Here is a 20571-nt window from a genome sequence, read left to right on the forward strand (position 1 = left end):
TTGTATGGGTTAGAGACAGTGGCATTGAGTAAAAGGCAGGAGGCGGAGCTGGAGGTAGCAGAGCTGAAGATGTTAAGGTTTTCGTTGGGAGTGACGAGGATGGACAAGATTAGAAATGAGTTTATTAGAGGGACAGCGCATGTTGGACGTTTTGGTGACAAGGTGAGGGAGGCGAGATTGAGATGGTTTGGACATGTGCAGAGGAGGGACATGAATTATATTGGTAGGAGAATGCTGAGGATGGAGCCACCAGGAAGGAGGAAAAGAGGAAGACCAAGGAGGAGGTTCATGGATGTGGTGAGGGAAGACATGCAGGTAGTTGGTGTAAAAGAGGCAGATGTAGAGGACAAGGTGGTATGGAGACGGATGATCCGCTGTGGCGACCCCTAATGGGAGCAGCCGAAAGAAAAAGAAGAAGAAGAAGAAGAAGATCTTGTATGTATAGGGCTTATATGTGGATATGAAGAAGCAATACAGGAGACTTATATTTCCTGTATATGCACATATATGCACCTCAATTTTGCCTATATGTGGCATATACACTGCATATAGGTTTCATATATGCGCATATATCCACATATAGGTTCTTTCCATGTGGGTCCAGCTTTTCATGGATATCATGATAAATTCCCTGTATAGAAGTCAGTGTGAGGTACACTGTTACTGAACCGAGTGTCTCCCATTTGCAGCAATGTTTTTGACAGTTGCGCAACCATCCCTGACTGTTTAACGTACCTGACTAATGATTTAGCAGCAAGAATGGTATCTCTTATGTCCAGCTTTGGATAACTCTGCAATGTCGAGTCCATGGCGCAGTACCGTATTAATGACATGGTCAGTGCAGTCCAATCTCTGGTTTGGCCGCAGAGCTTATTTAATGTTTGCCCCCTCATCAGTCACCCATAATATTTTGCTGAGAGAGGAAGCATCAAGGTCATACTTTGTCTCCAGTAGTTTCAATATCTCCTGTCTGATATTTACAGGAGCGATGTAACCAAACTGTTTGCTGAAATTTCCACAAAAAAAAAACAGCTTGCGGTTTATCTGTCAATTGGATGTGTGTGAAGGTTGTGTTTATATTACTCAGGACAACTTAGAATAGCCTACAACAGTTTTATTTAAGTACTCATTTAAGTACAGCAGGTAAGTAGAGCAGGATGCAGGAAATGGTTGAGTATTCGTTTAGGTATAAAATACCTTTATTATAATGCTTGTAATGTCCATTTATAGTCTTTACATAGTAGCTTGGCTCCTTAAATGTTTAAAAAACAGCTAATTTCAAGACGCTGACGTCACGTCTGGTCGTCACGCGGGTCACCCTCAGAGTAAGACGCTCAAAGCTCAAGAAGTTCGGTTTGATGTTCGATTTGGGCACGGTGTGCGTGCAATTAAATCTGAACTTTGGCATCTGTTCGTGCCGCGTTAACCAATCAGGAGCCTGGTTGCTGCTGTCACGTGTTGAATTGACTTGATAAACAAAACTAGAGGTATTTCGTATTGCTTGGCGGGAAAGTAACATATCCTACAGAAAAGCATTAAAAACTGCTAGATCCGATTACTTTTCTTCTCTTTTAGAAGAAAACAAACATAACCCCAGGTATTTATTCAATACAGTGGCTAAATTAACGAAAAATAAAGCCTCAACAAGTGTTGACATTTCCCAACACCACAGCAGTAATGACTTTATGAACTACTTTACTTCTAAAATCGATACTATTAGAGATAAAATTGCAACCATTCAGCCGTCAGCTACAGTATCACATCAGACAGTGCACTATAGACCCCCTGAGGAACAGTTCCACTCATTCTCTACCATAGGAGAGGAAGAATTGTATAAACTTGTTAAATCATCTAAACCAACAACATGTATGTTAGACCTTATACCATCTAAGCTCCTGAAAGAGGTGCTTCCAGAAGTCATAGATCCTCTTCTGACTATTATTAATTCCTCATTGTCATTAGGATATGTCCCCAAAACCTTCAAACTGGCTGTTATTAAGCCTCTCATCAAAAAACCACAACTTGACCCCAAAGAGCTAGTTAATTATAGACCAATCTCGAATCTCCCTTTTCTGTCCAAGATACTAGAAAAGGTGGTATCCACACAATTATATTCCTTCTTAGAGAAAAATGGTATATGTGAGGATTTCCAGTCAGGATTTAGACCGTATCATAGTACTGAGACTGCTCTTCTTAGAGTTACAAATGACCTGCTCTTATCATCTGATCGTGGGTGTATCTCTCTATTAATTTTATTGGATCTTAGTGCTGCGTTTGACACAATTGACCACAACATTCTTTTGCATAAACTTGAACACTTTGTTGGCATCAGTGGAAGTGCATTAGCATGGTTTAAATCGTACTTATATGACCGCCATCAGTTTGTAGCAGTGAATGAAGATGTATCCTATCGATCACAAGTGCAGTATGGAGTACCTCAAGGCTCAGTACTAGGGCCGCTACTCTTCACGCTTTATATGTTACCCTTGGGAGATATCATCAGGAAACATGGTGTTAGCTTTCACTGTTATGCTGATGATACTCAGCTCCATATTTCTTCGGCCCGGTGAAACACACCAATTTGAAAATCTAATGGATTGCATAGTCGATATAAAAAACTGGATGACGAGTAATTTCTTACTGCTAAATTCTAAAAAAAAAACAGAGGTGTTAATTATAGGACCTAAAAACTCCGCTTGTAATAACCTAGAACACTGTCTAAGACTTGATGGTTGCTCTGTCAATTCTTCGTCATCAGTTAGGAACCTAGGTGTGCTATTTGATCGCAATCTTTCCTTAGAAAGCCACGTTTCTAGCATTTGTAAAATTGCATTTTTCAATCTCAAAAATATATCTAAATTACGGCCTATGCTCTCAATGTCAAATGCAGAATTTTTAATCCATGCAATTATGACCTCAAGGTTAGATTATTGTAATGCTTTATTGGGTGGTTGTTCTGCATATACCATTTGCCTTATACAACATTAGGAAGATTAGACCCTTCCTGTCAGAGCAAGCAACCCAACTTCTTGTCCAAGCTCTTGTTCTCTCCAGACTGGACTATTGTAATGCTCTCCTGGCGGGCCTTCCTGCATGTACTGTCAAGCCTCTGCAATTGATCCAGAATGCAGCAGCGAGGGTTGTCTTCAATGAGCCAAAGAAAGCTCACGTTACTCCGCTCCTCATCAGGTTACACTGGCTACCAGTAGCTGCTCGCATCAAATTCAAGGTACTGATGCTAGCCTACAAGACGACCACTGGCACGGCACCAACTTACCTAAAATCATTGGTTAAATCTTATGTGCCCTCCAGAAGTTTGCGCTCTGCAAGTGATCGACGCCTTGTGGTACCATCCCAAAGAAGTTCAAAATCACTCTCACGGACCTTTTCCTGGACTGTCCCCAGCTGGTGGAATGACCTCCCAATCTCAATTCGTACAGCTGAGTCTTTACTCATTTTCAAGAAACAGCTAAAGACTCATCTTTTTCGCCTGCACTTAACCAACTAACACTAGCACTTTTCCTTTTCTTGTCTTTTAATTAAAAAAAAAAAAAAAAAAAAAAAAACCTGGCGATGTGTTGTCTATACTAGACTAACTGAGACTTGTCATGGCACTTGTATACTGTTGTTGTTCTCTTGTTGACCTGACTGCTTCTGTTGTTCTCATTTGTAAGTCGCTTTGGATAAAAGCGTCTGCTAAATGATTAAATGTAATGTAAGTATTTGAATGAGCTCCTTTTACATTATAATCCTCTACGTCCGCTACGTTCTCAAAACTCAGGCAATTTGATAATACCTAGAATATCAAAATCAACTGCGGGCGGCAGATCCTTTTCCTATTTGGCGCCTAAACTCTGGAATAACCTACCTAACATTGTTCGGGAGGCAGACACACTCTTGCAGTTTAAATCTAGATTAAAGACCCATCTCTTTAACCTGGCTTACACATAACATACTAATATGATTTTAATATCCAAAAAATAAAAGGATTTTTAGGCTGCATTAATTAGGTAAACCGGAACTGAAAACACTTCCCATAACACCCTATGTACTTGCTACATCATTAGAAGAATGGCATCTACGCTAATATTAGTCTGTTTCTCTCTTGTTCCGAGGTCACCGTGGCCACCAGATCCAGTCTGTATCCAGATCAGAGGGTCACTGCAGTCACCCGGATCCAGTACGTATCCAGACCAGATGGTGGATCAGCACCTAGAAAGGACCTCTACATCCCTGAAAGACAGCGGAGACCAGGACAACTAGAGCCCCAGATACAGATCCCCTGTAAAGACCTTGTCTCAGAGGAGCACCAGGACAAGACCACAGGAAACAGATGATTCTTCTGCACAATCTGACTTTGCTGCAGCCTGGAATTGAACTACTGGTTTCGTCTGGTCAGAGGAGAACTGGCCCCCCAACTGAGCCTGGTTTCTCCCAAGGATTTTTTCTCCATTCTGTCACCGATGGAGTTTCGGTTCCTTGCCGCTGTCGCCTCTGGCTTGCTTAGTTGGGGTCACTTCATCTACAGCGATATCGTTGACTTGATTGCAAATAAATGCACAGACACTATTTAACTGAACAGAGATGACATCACTGAATCCAATGATGAACTGCCTTTAACTATCATTTTTCATTATTGACACTGTTTTCCTAATGAATTTTGTTCAGTTGCTTTGACGCAATGTATTTTGTTTAAAGCGCTATATAAATAAAGGTGACTTTGACTTTGAATTGTTCTAGGAACCTCAAAGCATATTTAAATGTTTGTGTAATTTGTGCTACTCCATCATGATGTTTGTAGCATAAGTAGGGCCCAAACATAAACTCAAGCCCCCAGCCCCTAAGTCCTGCCCCCTAAATCCTATATGTGCATACAGGCCTTAAATAACCAATAGACATTAAACAAAATATATTATTCATAAGAATTTAAGTTAATAAAAACATCTAAAACAAAGATGTTTTTATTAACAATAAAACTTTGTTCAGTTTGCACCATCAAAATAACCAAATTAAAAACATTTAGGCAATAGATTTTTTTAGGTCAGTGAAGCCAAATAATTGGGTAACAAATATCATGCATATTTAAACTATTAATTTTACAGGCTAAAAAATATAGTGTTGGGAAAAATCAGTAAAACTCAGATTTAGCACCACCCACAGGACCCAATCGAAATATCGTTTTTTCTGATTTCTGTGCAAGAACGGGAATAAAAAAATAAAAAAGGAGTTGTTTTCTCGTTTATTTCCATATGTGAAAGCAAAACAAATGAACGAATGATACCTGGACCTTTCTGCATTATCTATGTCAGTGGTTCCCAACCTTTTTCAACTCGCGGCCCACACAACCAAACACATATGTTTGCGTGGCCCACTGCAAAAAAAATTGTTGGGTTAATAACTAAGCACTCAGAAGCTAGATTGTTAACTGTATTTACTGAATGAACTAGGGCTGTGCGATATGGACAAAAAAAAAATCTATCGTGATTTCTCTGATCAATTTTGCGATTTCGATTTTAAACACGATTTTGACACACACAGATATACTTTACAGTCATAAATGCATTCAGGATGAATTTGAAACATATTTCCAAATGAAAACCAATTAGAGCTTTATCAAAAAGTTGTAAAATCTCTAGAACAGACATAAGCCAAATTATCACTATAGTAAAGGTGTAACAAAATTTCTAGACTTATATGGCAAAAAATATAAACAAATAAACCCTGTGTCCAGGGACTTTTTTTTCTTTTTTGCCATGCATTGTTCATAGAGCTCATTAATTGTAGTGGTTCCTCAGGTGTTGAAATATATTTGTTATACATTATACAGGTTCACACGTACTCCATCTGAGTACCAGACACTCGTGCTCAGATATGAATTATTTTCGAACGTTTTTATTTCTAATCTTTTACCGCGTGCAGTGTGAACGCTCTGATCTGTTCACATTGGCTCGGAAAAAAGGCGTTTCACAGACAGTGTGTGAACCACTGATCTGTCATATCAGTGGTGTAAAACCTGGAGTTAGGCATATGCCCAGTCCATTCTGTTCTCGCGCTAGGCACGCTTCATTCTGATTGGATCGGATAGCATACTTCGGGAGGTCAGGGCCATGGAAAATCGTGCTATAAAGCGATTTAGAAATCGTGCACGCTCAAATCGTGAATTTATGACGATTTCTATTTATCGCACAGCCCTAAAATGAACTGACAATGAACAGAAAATAACTCTGGCTGGCACAGCTCAGCAAAACGAGAAAACCAGATCCAGACAGAGCCCGGCAGCGGGTAGACAGTCAGCGGAGCAAGCAGTCAGGAGGGAACATGTTGACAGCCATTTATGTTGACCTTGTTGACAGCCATTTATGCATGTTTGAATTTGTTGTTCTGTCGCATATGCAGCAAAAATATCTAAGATAAATGGTGGTTTATTCTTAAACCAATCAGCGAGCTCGAATAGTGGAAGCATAGTTACAGTTTAATATTTATTTTTTAATTATATATATGAAATGATGTTATGTTATGACTTAGACATTTTTACATATATTAACAATGTTATTATTTATTTTAATAGTAATTGGCGGCCCACCTGCAATACCACCGCGACCCGCGGTGTGAATATTAAAATCCCCTGCAATGACAAAACAGTCAAACTCTGAGGAAATCATTGATAACATTTCCGTGACCTCTTCAACAAAGGCTGGAGAGTATTTTGGAGGCCTGTAAATAATAATAAACAGAATGCGTGGAGCACCTTTCAACCTCAACTCTTACACCTCTTCTGTTTCCTCTAATGCCACTTGTGGGGCCTCCGCTGTAGGTGAGATGCAGTAGTAGGGGTTGGTAATAGTAAGGACTTACGGATAGGTAGATCCAATGAAGACTTACAAAAACCCTGCGACTCACTGCAAAGACAAAAAACACAAAAACACTGTTCTGATGGGAGAGAGAGCAGCCACAGCATGTGCACGCACTTCCATCTTGACATAAACATAGTAACAGTGTTTATTTATTATGCATTAATCATGGCTAGCTTTACCTGTCAAAAAGATCAGCCTTCAAGCCACATGAAGAAATAAATAATCAACATGGTCAAAAGACAACTATAAATATGTTAAATAGGATAGAAGTTAAAAAGCAGTAGTCTGTAAAACCCGGACTGTGACAGTAGGTGGGACATACATCATTTAACAATTTCAAAAGGATTTAAGGATCTATTTTAAAACTTTGTCTACCTTTTGTGACAAAAGGGTATTAAAACTGGAAGATTTTCCTATCATTTTGGTTTAATTATGTACTCAATACTTGGTTGGGGCTCCTTTTGTATGAATTACTGCTTCAGTGCGTTGTGGCATGGAGGCGATCTGCCTGTGGCACTGCTGAGGCGTTATTGCAGCCAAGTTTGCATGATAGCAGCCTTCAACTTCTCTGTGTTGTATGTCAGATGTTACCTATCTTCCTCTTCACAATACCCAATAGATTATCTGTAAGGTTCAAGTCAGGTGAGTTGGCTGGCCAATCAAGCACAGTAATATCATGATCATCAAACCACTTGTAAGTTGTTTTGGCACCGTGGACAGGTGCTAAAGTCCTACTGGAAGAGGAAATCAGCATCTCCATAGAGCTTGTCAGCAGACGAAAGCATAGAGTGCTCCAAAATCCTCTGGTAGACGGCTGCATTGACTTTGGACTTGATAAAACACAATGGAACAACACCAGCAGACATCACTGCACCCCAAATCATCACTTACGTCAGAAGCTTCACACTGGATTTTGGATTCTGTGCCTCTCCAGTCTTCATCCAGACACCAGACCTTGATTTACAAATAAAATGCTAAATTAACTTTTATCTGAAGAGGACTGTGGACCACTGAGCAACAGTCCAGTTATTTATTTCCTTAACCCAGGTGAAATACTTCTGAGGTTTTTTTTCTGGTTCAGGAGTGGCTTGTTTCTATGAATGTGACAGCTGTAGCTCTTTTACTGAAGACGTCTGAGTGTGGTGACTCTTGATGTGCTGACTCTACCTTCAGTCCACTCCTTGTGAAGCTTTCCCAAGTTGTTGAATTGGCTTTTCCTGACAATCTTCCCAAGGATGTGGTCATCCCTGTTGTTTGTGCACCTTTACTACCACACTTTTCCTTCCAGTCAACTTTCTATGAATATATTTTGATACAGCACTCTGTGAACAGCCAGCCCTTTCAGCAATGACCTACTGTGGCTTACCTTCCTTGTGGAGGGTGTCGAATTGGGGCAGCTGTGGCCTAATGGTTAGAGAGTTGGACTTGTAACCCAAAGATTGCAGGTTTGAGTCTCGGTGCTGGCAGGAGTTGTAGGTGGGAGGGAGTTAATGAAGGCACTGAACCCCCAGTTGCTCCCCAGGCACTGGATCTATAGCTGCCCACTGCTCCAGGTGTGTGTTCATGGTGTGTTCACTTCTCACTCCTGTGTGTATGCGCACTTGGATGGGTTAAATGCAGAGCATGGGTATGGGTCCGAGTATGGGTTACCATACTTGGCAAATGTCACGACTTTAAATTTCATGATCGGCTTCTGGACAACTCCCAAAATTTAAACTGAACAGAGATGACATCACTGAGTTCAATGATGAACTGCCTTTAACTGTCATTTTGCATTATTGACACACTGTTTTCCTAATGAATGTTGACACAATCCTTTTTGTTTAAAGCGCTATATAAATAAAGGTGACTTGACTTGACTAAATGCATTAGCTAGTTTCAGCTATTTCTATGATGAGAATGTACTGTAGTCATATATGCATCAGTTTGTCTGAGATCATATCTCTGACCTGCTTTTACAGATAGTATAAGCATATTATACATGTACAGATGCTCATCACAGTATAAACACAGCATCACAGTTCATCACTTTACTTTGTACTTCACTCAGGATGTAAAGACGCACATGAGTAACTGATTATTTCTCTTAACGTGCTACACATTTCTTTTAATATTTCTATGTTTTGTAGTAACCAATAGAAGCTGAAGGAATGGCAGATGACAGTGAAATCATCTTTATTATACCATAGACTGAACTAGGGAGGATAAGAGACTATGAGAAAGTAAGTTCAAGTAAAATGTTAGACCTTTACTAATAGATGCTTGTATATTATTTGCTCTTTACAGATGCAGAAATAAAAGCTCCCCAAAAAAAGATGTCACCGGATTAGATGTGGAAAGACACGTTACACCCCTGTAACCATAAATCTGAGCAATTTGAAAATGGGCAACAACCAAAGAAAACAACCCATTGTTTCACTTAAAAATGATCATAAATAAATAAAAGTACAAAACTCTGCCATTTACTAATGTGTTGTTCAAAACACTAAGTTTTGGTGTATCTTTACAATAAGGTATCATTAGTTAACATTAGTAAATGTTGAAATTAACATTAAATAACAATAAGCAATACATTTGTTACAATTTGCATTGATCTTTGAGACTGTTAAAAAACAACAACTGTTATTTTTAGTTCATGTTAGCTCTGATCCATTAAAATTATTGGAGAAGTCGTGGCCTTGAGTGTGTGTGTGTGTGTGTGTGTTTGTGTGTGTGTGTGTGTGTGTGTGTGTGTGTGTGTGTGTGTGTGTGTGTGTGTGTGTGTGTTCACTGCTGAGTGTGTGCACTTTGGATGGGTTAAATCAGAGCACGAATTCTTGGGTTACCATACTTGGCTGTGTCACTTCACTTAAATAATGTCAACAGGCACAACTTTTGTTCTTAACAATGTATTAGTAAATGTTGAAATTAACTAGTTAACTAAGGTTAATGTTAAGTATTTGACATGTTAGTTCATGTTTGGTAGGTTACTAATGATACAAATGAAACCTTATTGTAAATTGTAAAGTGTCACCTGAGTGTTTATTTTTTGTGTTGAATTGTGTTAAATGATTTAAATGCAAGGGTAATTTAGCTAAATGTTATGTTTTTGTTATGTAATTTAACCATACCATTCACAGCGTTATTCAAACGGACCTTTTCACTGACGTAATGACACAATTATGTGCACTTGCTAGCCTGTTCCATTTACTGTTCTCCTCATGCTAAAGAGGAGTCTCGCCTAGCCTCTGAAGGAAGTGACTTGGAAGGACCAGTTCTGCCAAGGAAGTATCCTTGACATTGAGAAACGCCTACTGACTGAACTGATGTGAAGAGAGAACTGAAGATGAACACTGAGCTGAGCCAGATAATGAACAAAAGATTGACTCGTTCTCAAGTCAAGAACCGTTTCTGTCAGACGCATCCGATTCGAGAACAGAGAAGCTGATGATACTGCGCATATGTGACCGACACACAGAACGTCTGAACTGAACTGATTCTTTTAGTGATTGATACTGAACTGATTCTGTGCTAATGTTATGAGCGCGGGTAAACCGAAGGCTTGAATCAAGGGCAATCATCGCCAATGACGTCATTACATCGAGCGCAAAAGAACCGGTGAACCGTTTTCTTCAACCAGTTTATTGAATCGAACTGTCTGAAAGAACTACTGGTGATCTGAAAACCGATGCAACCGGTTCTTGACTGTTTTCCATAGTGGATTGATTTGATCCATGATCGACCTTAAGGGCTGCTTAAGAATAAACGTGATTCACTGAACTTAAATTGGCGTTTACGAAACTGCTTTAGTCACGATTGATTTCTGAGGTTATTATAAGATTTGGACTTTAATCCTCGCTTTTCTTAGCATCTTCTATGTAGCAGCCCCCTGCTTTCTAGAATACCCCCCTGATGGTTTCCAAAACAGTGCTCTGGATTAACTAAGTTGTGACATTACTAACTTGACTACTTCTTAACACTTTGACAGTTGGCCCTTTTTGTATTTATCTCTTCAAATGTCAACTTTAATTCCTCTTCATTGCTATTGTGGCAGATAAATGCTCCTACATTTCCACCACCCTTCATATTGTAGGAGAAACAGTATAGACCATGTTGATTAATTAAGTAAGTTCAAGTAATATTATCTTCTAAAAATCAAATAATATTGAAATCTGTGAACATTTTGAAAATCACAATAGTAAATTCTCAACCAACCAATGTCTGCAGGAGAATGTTAACGAGTGATCCTCTCTTACTAATTTCACTTTAACGAGGAACCCAGGTGATGAAAATTTGTGTTACTTTAAAAACACCTAAATCAACACTTGTTTTAGAGAGCAGTGTTAGATTGTTGAATGTTTAGACTTTTCTGACAATGGTAGTCTCAAATCTGTTGTTGTTTTTGTGTTCTCAACTGGTGCTCAATGGTAAGGTTGTTCCCACCTTGATGTAGTATTTTAAACTTCTTCCTTTTATATATATATATATTTTAATGAAACCTTATATTTTGTCTTAAGGATTTTCTTCTCCAATTGGGCTTCCTTTACACCAGACTGGTAGTGATCAAATGCTTGTGGAGAAGAGAGGTTTGTAGATTTGTGTAATCTTGGCAATCTATTAAATAAGTAGTCGACTTTAATGGGGCATACTGAATTCCTGTAATATTAGTGAAACAACTTGGTCACAATACAGTGTGTTTGTCAAGTCCCCTTTATATAGTGCTTTAAACAAAGTATTGTCAAAGCAACTGAACCCATTCATTAGTAAAACCGTGTGTCAGTGCAAAATGACAGTTAAAGGCAGTTTGTTGAATTCAGTGATGTCATCTGTTCAGTTTAAATGGTGTCTGTGGATTCAAGTCAATGATATCCCTGTAAGTGAAGTGACTCCATGTGTCTTGGGTTGTTTTAAATTCAAACTATCTCTTAACATTTTGAGTGCGGGATTTTTTTAATTTTGAGTATTGTAATTTATCGTTGTACTCCAGTTCTTGCCTCTTATCTTCCAGAAGTCCCCTTGTCCTGTCCTTATGCAAGCCAAAATCCAAACCCACCAGTGGTAGCACAGTGCAACTTTGCTGTTCTGTTGTCCCTGAAAAATGCATCTGGGCTAGTTATCCAAAAGGGTAATTTTTTTATTTTTTGGGATGATACTTTACCATTAGGGAAAACCAGTTTCATCTTCTCTGACATGTTTTGCACTAAATTTTCTGTAGGTATTGATGTGAAGAATTTGTCTGAGTCCAGCCCTCTCCCTGTCAAGGGGTCTGTCACTCAACCCACTAAGGTTGATGGCAAGGACTCCAACGCTCTCCCAGTTGTGGAATCCAGCCCCCAGCCTTCCAAGGAACCCAGCACTATCCCAGCTGGGGGACCTAACACTCTGCCTGCTGAGAAATCCAGCCCTCACCCTTCCAAGGAACCCAGCACTATCCCAGCTGAGCGACCTAGCTTTCTGCATGCTGAAAAATCCAGCCCCAAGCCTGCAGAATCCACTGTAGTCCCAGATGCTGGGTTTAATCATCTGCCTGTTGAGACTAGCCCCCTGTTTGGCAAGGGACCCAGCACTGTCCCAGCTGGGGGACCTTACACTCTGCCTGCTGAGAAATCCAGCCCTCAGCCTTCCAAGGAACCCAGCACTATCCCAGCTGGGGGACCTTACACTCTGCCTGCTGAGAAATCCAGCCCTCAGGCTTCCAAGGAACCCAGCACTATCCCAACTGGGGAACCTAGCTTTCTGCCTGCCAATTCCAGCCCCCAGCCTTCCAAGGAACCCATCACTATCCCAGCTGGGGGACCAAACACTCTGCCTGCTGAGAAATCCAGCCCTCAGCCTTCCAAGGAACCCAGCACTATCCCAGCTGAGCGACCTAGCTTTCTGCATGCTGAAAAATCCAGCCCTCAGCCTTCCAAGGAACCCAGCACTATCCCAGCTGGGGGACCTTACACTCTGCCTGCTGAGAAATCCAGCCCTCAGGCTTCCAAGGAACCCAGCACTATCCCAACTGGGGAACCTAGCTTTCTGCCTGCCAATTCCAGCCCCCAGCCTTCCAAGGAACCCAGCACTATCCCAGCTGGGGGACCTAACACTCTGCCTGCTGAGAAATCCAGCCCTCAGCCTTCCAAGGAACCCAGCACTATCCCAGCTGAGCGACCTAGCTTTCTGCATGCTGAAAAATCCAGCCCTCAGCCTTCCAAGGAACCCAGCACTATCCCAGCTGAGCGACCTAGCTTTCTGCATGCTGAAAAATCCAGCCCCAAGCCTGCAGAATCCACTGTAGTCCCAGATGCTGGGTTTAATCATCTGCCTGTTGAGACTAGCCCCCTATTTGGCAAGGGTCCCAGCACTGTCTCAGCTGGGGAACCTAGCTTTCTGCCTGCCAATTCCAGCCCCCAGCCTTCCAAGGAACCCAGCACTATCCCAGCTGGGGGACCTAACACTCTGCCTGCTGAGAAATCCAGCCCTCAGCCTTCCAAGGAACCCAGCACTATCCCAGCTGGGGGACCTAACACTCTGCCTGCTGAGAAATCCAGCCCTCAGCCTTCCAAGGAACCCAGCACTATCCCAGCTGGGGGACCTTACACTCTGCCTGCTGAGAAATCCAGCCCTCAGCCTTCCAAGGAACCCAGCACTATCCCAGCTGGGGGACCTAACACTCTGCCTGCTGAGAAATCCAGCCCTCAGGCTTCCAAGGAACCCAGCACTGTCTCAGCTGGGGAACCTAGCTTTCTGCCTGCCAATTCCAGCCCCCAGCCTTCCAAGGAACCCAGCACTATCCCAGCTGGGGGACCTAACACTCTGCCTGCTGAGAAATCCAGCCCCAAGCCTGCCACAGAACCCAGCACTGTCCCAGTTGGGGGACCTAACTCTCTGCCTGCTGAGAAATCCAGCCCCAAGCCTGCCACAGAACCCAGCACTGTCCCAGTTGGGGGACCTAACTCTCTGCCTGCTGAGAAATCCAGCCCCAAGCCTGCCACAGAACCCAGCACTGTCCCAGTTGGGGGACCTTATTCTCTGCCTGCTGAGAAATCCAGCCCCAAGCCTGCCACAGAACCCAGCACTGTCCCAGTTGGGGGACCTAACTCTCTGCCTGCTGAGAAATCCAGCCCCAAGCCTGCCACAGAACCCAGCACTGTCCCAGTTGGGGGACCTTATTCTCTGCCTGCTGAGAAATCCAGCCCCAAGCCTGCCACAGAACCCAGCACTGTCCCAGTTGGGCAACCTAACTCTCTGCCTGCTGAGAAAGCCAGCCCCAAGCCTGCCACAGAACCCAGCACTGTCCCAGTTGGGCAACCTAACTCTCTGCCTGCTGAGAAATCCAGCCCCAAGCCTACTGAGAAATCCAATGCTGTCCCAGTGACTGCGTTTAATCCTCTGCCTGCTGAGTCTAGCCCCAACCCATTTACAGAATCCAGCACTCTCAAATCAATCTTGGGGGGCAAACTGACTGGATCCAGTCCCCATCCAGTTGTGGAGTCCAGTGCTCTCCCCACCCAGGAGTCTATTCCTGACCTTGGCAAGGAGTCCCTCCCTCCATGTGTCATTTCCTGCCTGCTTGAACCAAGATGTGCTAAGAAACTGAAGTCTCTTAGTGGATTTTCTCATCTCTAAATGTGGTGTTTTAACATCTGTTTTAAGTCAATAAAACCAGTTATCTTCCTGGTAAAACTGCTTTCTTTACTTTCTGCATTTGCACAATCAAATCTAACCGCAATGATTTTTGTAGGTTTTTTTTTTTTTTTTTTTTAAAGCCGCAAATGTTTTCTTGAGCCTTATGAATTTCAGTTTTGGTTTGCATATTACATGTCTTCATGGACTATGTAAACTTTCACCACCTAGATTTTTCCAAAGCTTTTTGGGATGACCGAATTCTCGGGGTTGAAAATCTTAGGATCATTTTAAAGTCTTGAGGCTGACAATTTTGCATTTATTTAAATATGGAGAGATCTGAAAGTTAAGTTGAGCGTTTTTGGTGATCCCCCCCAAATGAAGAGTTGCTTATAGTTTCCTATGATCAGGCCATACTTGGCACCAGACTTTATGCTGCCAAGTCCTAGATTTTGCTACTACAGTCATGGCTAAAAGTTTTGGCAATTTTGCTTCGCAAAGTTTGCTAAAGTTGTGGTATTCATTCACATTGTATCTAGATGGTGTAGAGTGATCAGATGCATCTTAAAGGCGCAATATGTAATTTTCTGCTTTAAAAATAGCTAAAATTTATAAAACTCTAAATAAATTTTAGTTGTGTACTTTTATCCCGAAAGTTTCCACAAACTTTCAAATCCGGAGAAAATTATAGTTTAATTAGAAAACACGGCACGTTTCTTTATTTCTGTTTTGTCGCCCGTCTATGGCGTCATATAAACTTTGACCCCTCTAGTTTATCTAACTTCCGGCGGAGCCACCAAATACAAAGGTGAACAGAAGCAAAGACGAGACGAAGAAAAAGTAGTAGCTAGCCTTGATCGAGACTATTATATTTATATTGTTTATATTCGTATTTATACCTCAATAACTTGGTTATGGATCATGATTATGCTTTGCCTGCACGTTCTGTGAAGCGCAAACGTACGGGTGAAATAAATGACCTGAGAAGGTTTTGGGACAAGAGAAGAAACGAGTCACGGGTAAATATTGGAGTTGCATTTCCAAGATAGAGAGAGCTTCGTGACAAGCTAAAACTACAGAGAGATGCTTGCATTCTAATATACAGGTATGCATCCATTCAGCTAAGTAACGTTATATCTATCCGTATTTTGTGAAACAATGATCTCTTGTGTAAAACGCAGATGGACTAGCTCTCATGTAGAGTATAATGTAAATCTATATCTAGCTGGATAAAGTAGCTTCAAATGCAGTTCACTATCTTGTTCGATATCATAGTATAAACGTAATTATAATTATTAACGAAAGCGAAAACCGTGTTTTTTAACATATATTACTACTAGCTATTGATTTGATAGGGGTCTGATAATTCAAATATCTCTCCGTTCGAAAAAGACGTGATTGTCAAAATACTAGGCTGCTGCTACTGTAGGTGAAGGGAGACCGCTGACAGACCAGGCTCTTGTCTTCATGACAACAATATCTATACTTCATGTTGAACATAAATATAAACTCTACTGATGAAGGACACCATCAACAGTATTGACGGCAAAATAGACTGTTTGACAGGTGCAATATTTACATTTATATCTGAATTTATGTCAACCTTTAGACTTTCAAACATCAAAATGTCATGATTTAATATGTATTTGTGTACAAAATTACATATAAACATATTTTCCTATTATATTTTGCCTGGAAACGCTTCCAACACGCTTGCTTGTCGCGTGAAAAATAGGTGTCGGTTCTATTTCTAGCATGCACACGTTTTCCGCTTGAGACACGCGTCTCACACAGGCAGTCTGCAAGCTCTAACCTATTAACATGGGAGCCAAATTAAAAACTGACACGCCACGCAGCTGAGACGCTTGCGCCACGCATCCAGTGTGTCGCCGGCCTCAGTTAAAATGAGTGAGGAATGTGGGGAGCGACAGAGCGCGTGTTCCAATGAACAACAACTCCCATGAGCCTACGCTCTTTCCCGACGTCATCAAAGTACGTCTTATGTTATTATTTTGATTGAGTGACCCCTGGTGGCCAAAAATTCTATACTGTACGTTTAAATGGTTGCTAAAAGAAACATTGGTTGAAAAATAAACTTCACGTTAGTTTTTTTTTTCAGGAGAATAACTAGTCAGGTAAAATCAATATCATACTAATTAGACTGTAAGAGCAGGCTGATTGCTGTAAAGGAAGCACTTCCAAACATTGTTTTTGTTAGCAATGGTTACTGCCAAAGAAACATTTGCAGCCATCATCGCTTCGCATCAAAATGGCCTCACATGCAAGGAAATTGCTATAAAGAATATTGCACCTGAAAGAACCATTTACTTGATCAAGAACTTCAAGGAGAGAGGTTTGACTGCAGTGAAGTAGTCTCCAGAGTGTCCAGCAAGCACCAGGACCATCTCCTCGTGAGGAGTCCACTATGGAATTGTCACCACCAGTGCAGAACTTGCTCAGGAATGGCAGCAGGTTGGTGTGAGAGCATCTGCACACACAGTGAGGCCAAGACTTTTGGAGAACGGCATGGTGTAAAGAAGGGTAGCAAAGAACCCACTTCTCTCCAAGAAAAACTTCAAGGACATGTAATTCTGCAGGAAGTACAAATATTGGACAGCAGAAGACATGTGCAAAGTTATTTTCTCTGAAAATCTGAATGACATCTAAAAAATCAACTGTTCGGAGGAGAAAATGTGAATGCTACCATGACTCATGTGTTGTGCCAACAGTGAAGCATCCTGAGACCATCCATGTGTGGGGTTGCTTTTCAACCAAGGCAGTGGGCTTTCTCATTATTCTGTCCAAAAACACTGCCATTAATAAAGAATGGTATCAAAACACCCTCAAAGAGCAACTTCTTCCAATGATCAATGAGTAATTTGGTGATGATCTGTGTATTTTCCAGCATGATGAAGCACCATGTCACAAAGCAAGAGTGTTAAAGAAGTGGCTTAAATATCATTACATTGAAATTTTGGATCTGTGGCCATGCAACTCTCCAGATGTCAATCCCACAGAGAACCTGTGGTCAGTCCTTAAAAAGGCGAGTGGACAAGCAAAGGCCCACAAATTGTGACCAACTCTGAGAACTAATATGACAAGATTGGATCGCCATAAGTCAGGATATGAGCCAGAAGCTAATATCCAGCTTGCCAGAGTAGAGCTGTAATCGGGCCTTAAAAATTAAGCTTGACAGGGCCCGAGCATGACAAGTACATTTTGACTGATGGCTTTTAAAAGCCAGAACCCTTTTACAGCCTGACATTATTCAAATGTGTGCACACACAGGTCTTTTGTCAAGAATTAGTCATTTACACGTTTTAACAATTTATTAATAACTAATGTAGGCTATAGGCCACTTGGAAGTTGGAACAAAGAAATGAAACAAGTAGTAAAACACAGCCTATAAATAGGCAAATGCACCAATAAAATGAGTCTCTCTTAACAAATTAAATGAAGATAAATTCTAAATTAAGACTGGCAATATCTTAATATTCAATATTCAATGGCCTCAACACAAGGGTGAATAGCATCTGAAATTTAATAAAAGAATAATGCCAACATTAGCCTAAATACTCTTGTCTAAATTACGCATTTAAGACTCAATATTTAGTTATAATTTGAAAAACCGTTACTCACCTAATCTTGGTAAGTAACGGTTTTTCAAATTATAACTAAATATTGTTTTTGTGGAGGAAAATGATTGAATCCACTGTGGATGGTTTCAGCACGGACCAGCGCTTACTGATGTTGCGTCCAGCAGCACTGAACACCTTTTCACTGCTGCTGCTACTGACCGGGATGCAAAGTACTGATTAGCTAGTTTTGGGTAGGATGTTTTGTTGATCTTCTACCAGTCAAGAACATCCATTTCATTTTCCATGACAGCTGTTTCAATGTAGTCTTAGAATAATCAGAATAATGGATAGAAATGTAGCGGAGTAAAGAGTACAATATTTGCCTCTCAAATTTAGTTGAGTAATGTCATGAGTACTCCCCAAAAATGATACTCGAATAAAGTACAGATCCCTCAAAATTGTACTTAAGTACTGTACTCAAGTAAATGTACTCCGTCACTGTCCGGCTCTGTATATCATGTTAATATACTGCCATAGTTAAATTCCATAACATGCCAATTACATGTGATACCAATTTCACATGTTCACACATACATAAGTTCTTGCATAATTTTTTTTATTAATTCTTAGTTTTTGCCTTGAAAATAGAAAATATGAGCTAGGCATCATGTATGACAGTCAAAAATGGGATATGAGCTACAAAATGACCAGATCCTACCATTAGCTATATAGAAGACATATCTTGTATGTATAGGGCTTATATGTGGATATGAAGAAGCAATACAGGAGACTTATATTTCCTGTATATGCACATATATGCACCTCAATTTTGCCTATATGTGGCATATACACTGCATATAGGTTTCATATATGCGCATATATCCACATATAGGTTCTTTCCATGTGGGTCCAGCTTTTCATGGATATCATGATAAATTCCCTGTATAGAAGTCAGTGTGAGGTACACTGTTACTGAACCGAGTGTCTCCCATTTGCAGCAATGTTTTTGACAGTTGCGCAACCATCCCTGACTGTTTAACGTACCTGACTAATGATTTAGCAGCAAGAATGGTATCTCTTATGTCCAGCTTTGGATAACTCTGCAATGTCGAGTCCATGGCGCAGTACCGTATTAATGACATGGTCAGTGCAGTCCAATCTCTGGTTTGGCCGCAGAGCTTATTTAATGTTTGCCCCCTCATCAGTCACCCATAATATTTTGCTGAGAGAGGAAGCATCAAGGTCATACTTTGTCTCCAGTAGTTTCAATATCTCCTGTCTGATATTTACAGGAGCGATGTAACCAAACTGTTTGCTGAAATTTCCACAAAAAAAAAACAGCTTGCGGTTTATCTGTCAATTGGATGTGTGTGAAGGTTGTGTTTATATTACTCAGGACAACTTAGAATAGCCTACAACAGTTTTATTTAAGTACTCATTTAAGTACAGCAGGTAAGCACAGCAGGATGCAGGAAATGGTTGAGCATTCGTTTAGGTATAAAATACCTTTATTATAATGCTTGTAATGTCCATTTATAGTCTTTACATAGTAGCTTGGCTCCTTAAATGTTTAAAAAACAGCTAATTTCAAGACGCTGACGTCACGTCTGGTCGTCACGCGGGTCACCCTCAGAGTAAGACGCTCAAAGCTCAAGAAGTTCGGTTTGATGTTCGATTTGGGCACGGTGTGCGTGCAATTAAATCTGAACTTTGGCATCTGTTCGTGCCGCGTTAACCAATCAGGAGCCTGGTTGCTGCTGTCACGTGTTGAATTGACTTGATAAACAAAACTAGAGGTATTTCGTATTGCTTGGCGGGAAAGTAACATATCCTACAGAAAAGCATTAAAAACTGCTAGATCCGATTACTTTTCTTCTCTTTTAGAAGAAAACAAACATAACCCCAGGTATTTATTCAATACAGTGGCTAAATTAACGAAAAATAAAGCCTCAACAAGTGTTGACATTTCCCAACATCACAGCAGTAATGACTTTATGAACTACTTTACTTCTAAAATCGATACTATTAGAGATAAAATTGCAACCATTCAGCCGTCAGCTACAGTATCACATCAGACAGTGCACTATAGACCCCCTGAGGAACAGTTCCACTCATTCTCTACCATAGGAGAGGAAGAATTGTATAAACTTGTTAAATCATCTAAATCAACAACATGTATGTAAGACCCTATACCATCTAAGCTCCTAAAAGAGGTGCTTCCAGAAGTCATAGATCCTCTTCTGACTATTATTAATTCCTCATTGTCATTAGGATATGTCCCCAAAACCTTCAAACTGGCTGTTATTAAGCCTCTCATCAAAAAACCACAACTTGACCCCAAAGAGCTAGTTAATTATAGACCAATCTCGAATCTCCCTTTTCTGTCCAAGATACTAGAAAAGGTGGTATCCACACAATTATATTCCTTCTTAGAGAAAAATGGTATATGTGAGGATTTCCAGTCAGGATTTAGACCGTATCATAGTACTGAGACTGCTCTCCTTAGAGTTACAAATGATCTGCTCTTATCATCTGATCGTGGGTGTATCTCT

General features: G+C 40.7%; 2 protein-coding genes and 1 long non-coding RNA gene across 3 annotated transcripts; 2 read left to right on the plus strand and 1 right to left on the minus strand.

The window, feature by feature from the left end:
* Window positions 1-11126: 11126 nt before the first annotated feature.
* On the plus strand, window positions 11127-12850 carry LOC132134201 (putative uncharacterized protein DDB_G0290521). The gene is made up of 5 exons (XM_059546995.1): window positions 11127-11260; window positions 11351-11419; window positions 11842-11958; window positions 12049-12753; window positions 12810-12850. The coding sequence occupies exons 1-5, from the start codon at window positions 11209-11211 to the stop codon at window positions 12848-12850; spliced, it is 984 nt and encodes a 327-aa protein (XP_059402978.1). The 5' UTR covers window positions 11127-11208.
* A 60-nt stretch (window positions 12851-12910) lies between these two features.
* Window positions 12911-13462, minus strand: LOC132134203 (uncharacterized). The gene is made up of 3 exons (XR_009429422.1): window positions 13411-13462; window positions 13060-13197; window positions 12911-12987 (listed from the first exon to the last, which is right to left on the minus strand). It is a non-coding gene; the product is annotated as an uncharacterized LOC132134203 (long non-coding RNA).
* Window positions 13463-13532: 70 nt separating this feature from the next.
* Window positions 13533-14501, plus strand: LOC132134202 (uncharacterized; the record flags this gene model as incomplete). The annotated part of the gene is made up of 1 exon (XM_059546996.1): window positions 13533-14501. A coding segment is annotated over one exon (912 nt), but the record flags the coding sequence as incomplete, so codon positions are not given.
* Between the last annotated feature and the right edge of the window lie 6070 nt (window positions 14502-20571).

The sequence above is a fragment of the Carassius carassius genome, unplaced genomic scaffold (genome assembly GCF_963082965.1).
Source record: "Carassius carassius unplaced genomic scaffold, fCarCar2.1 SCAFFOLD_185, whole genome shotgun sequence".
In the NCBI taxonomy this organism is placed as follows: Eukaryota; Metazoa; Chordata; class Actinopteri; order Cypriniformes; family Cyprinidae; genus Carassius; species Carassius carassius.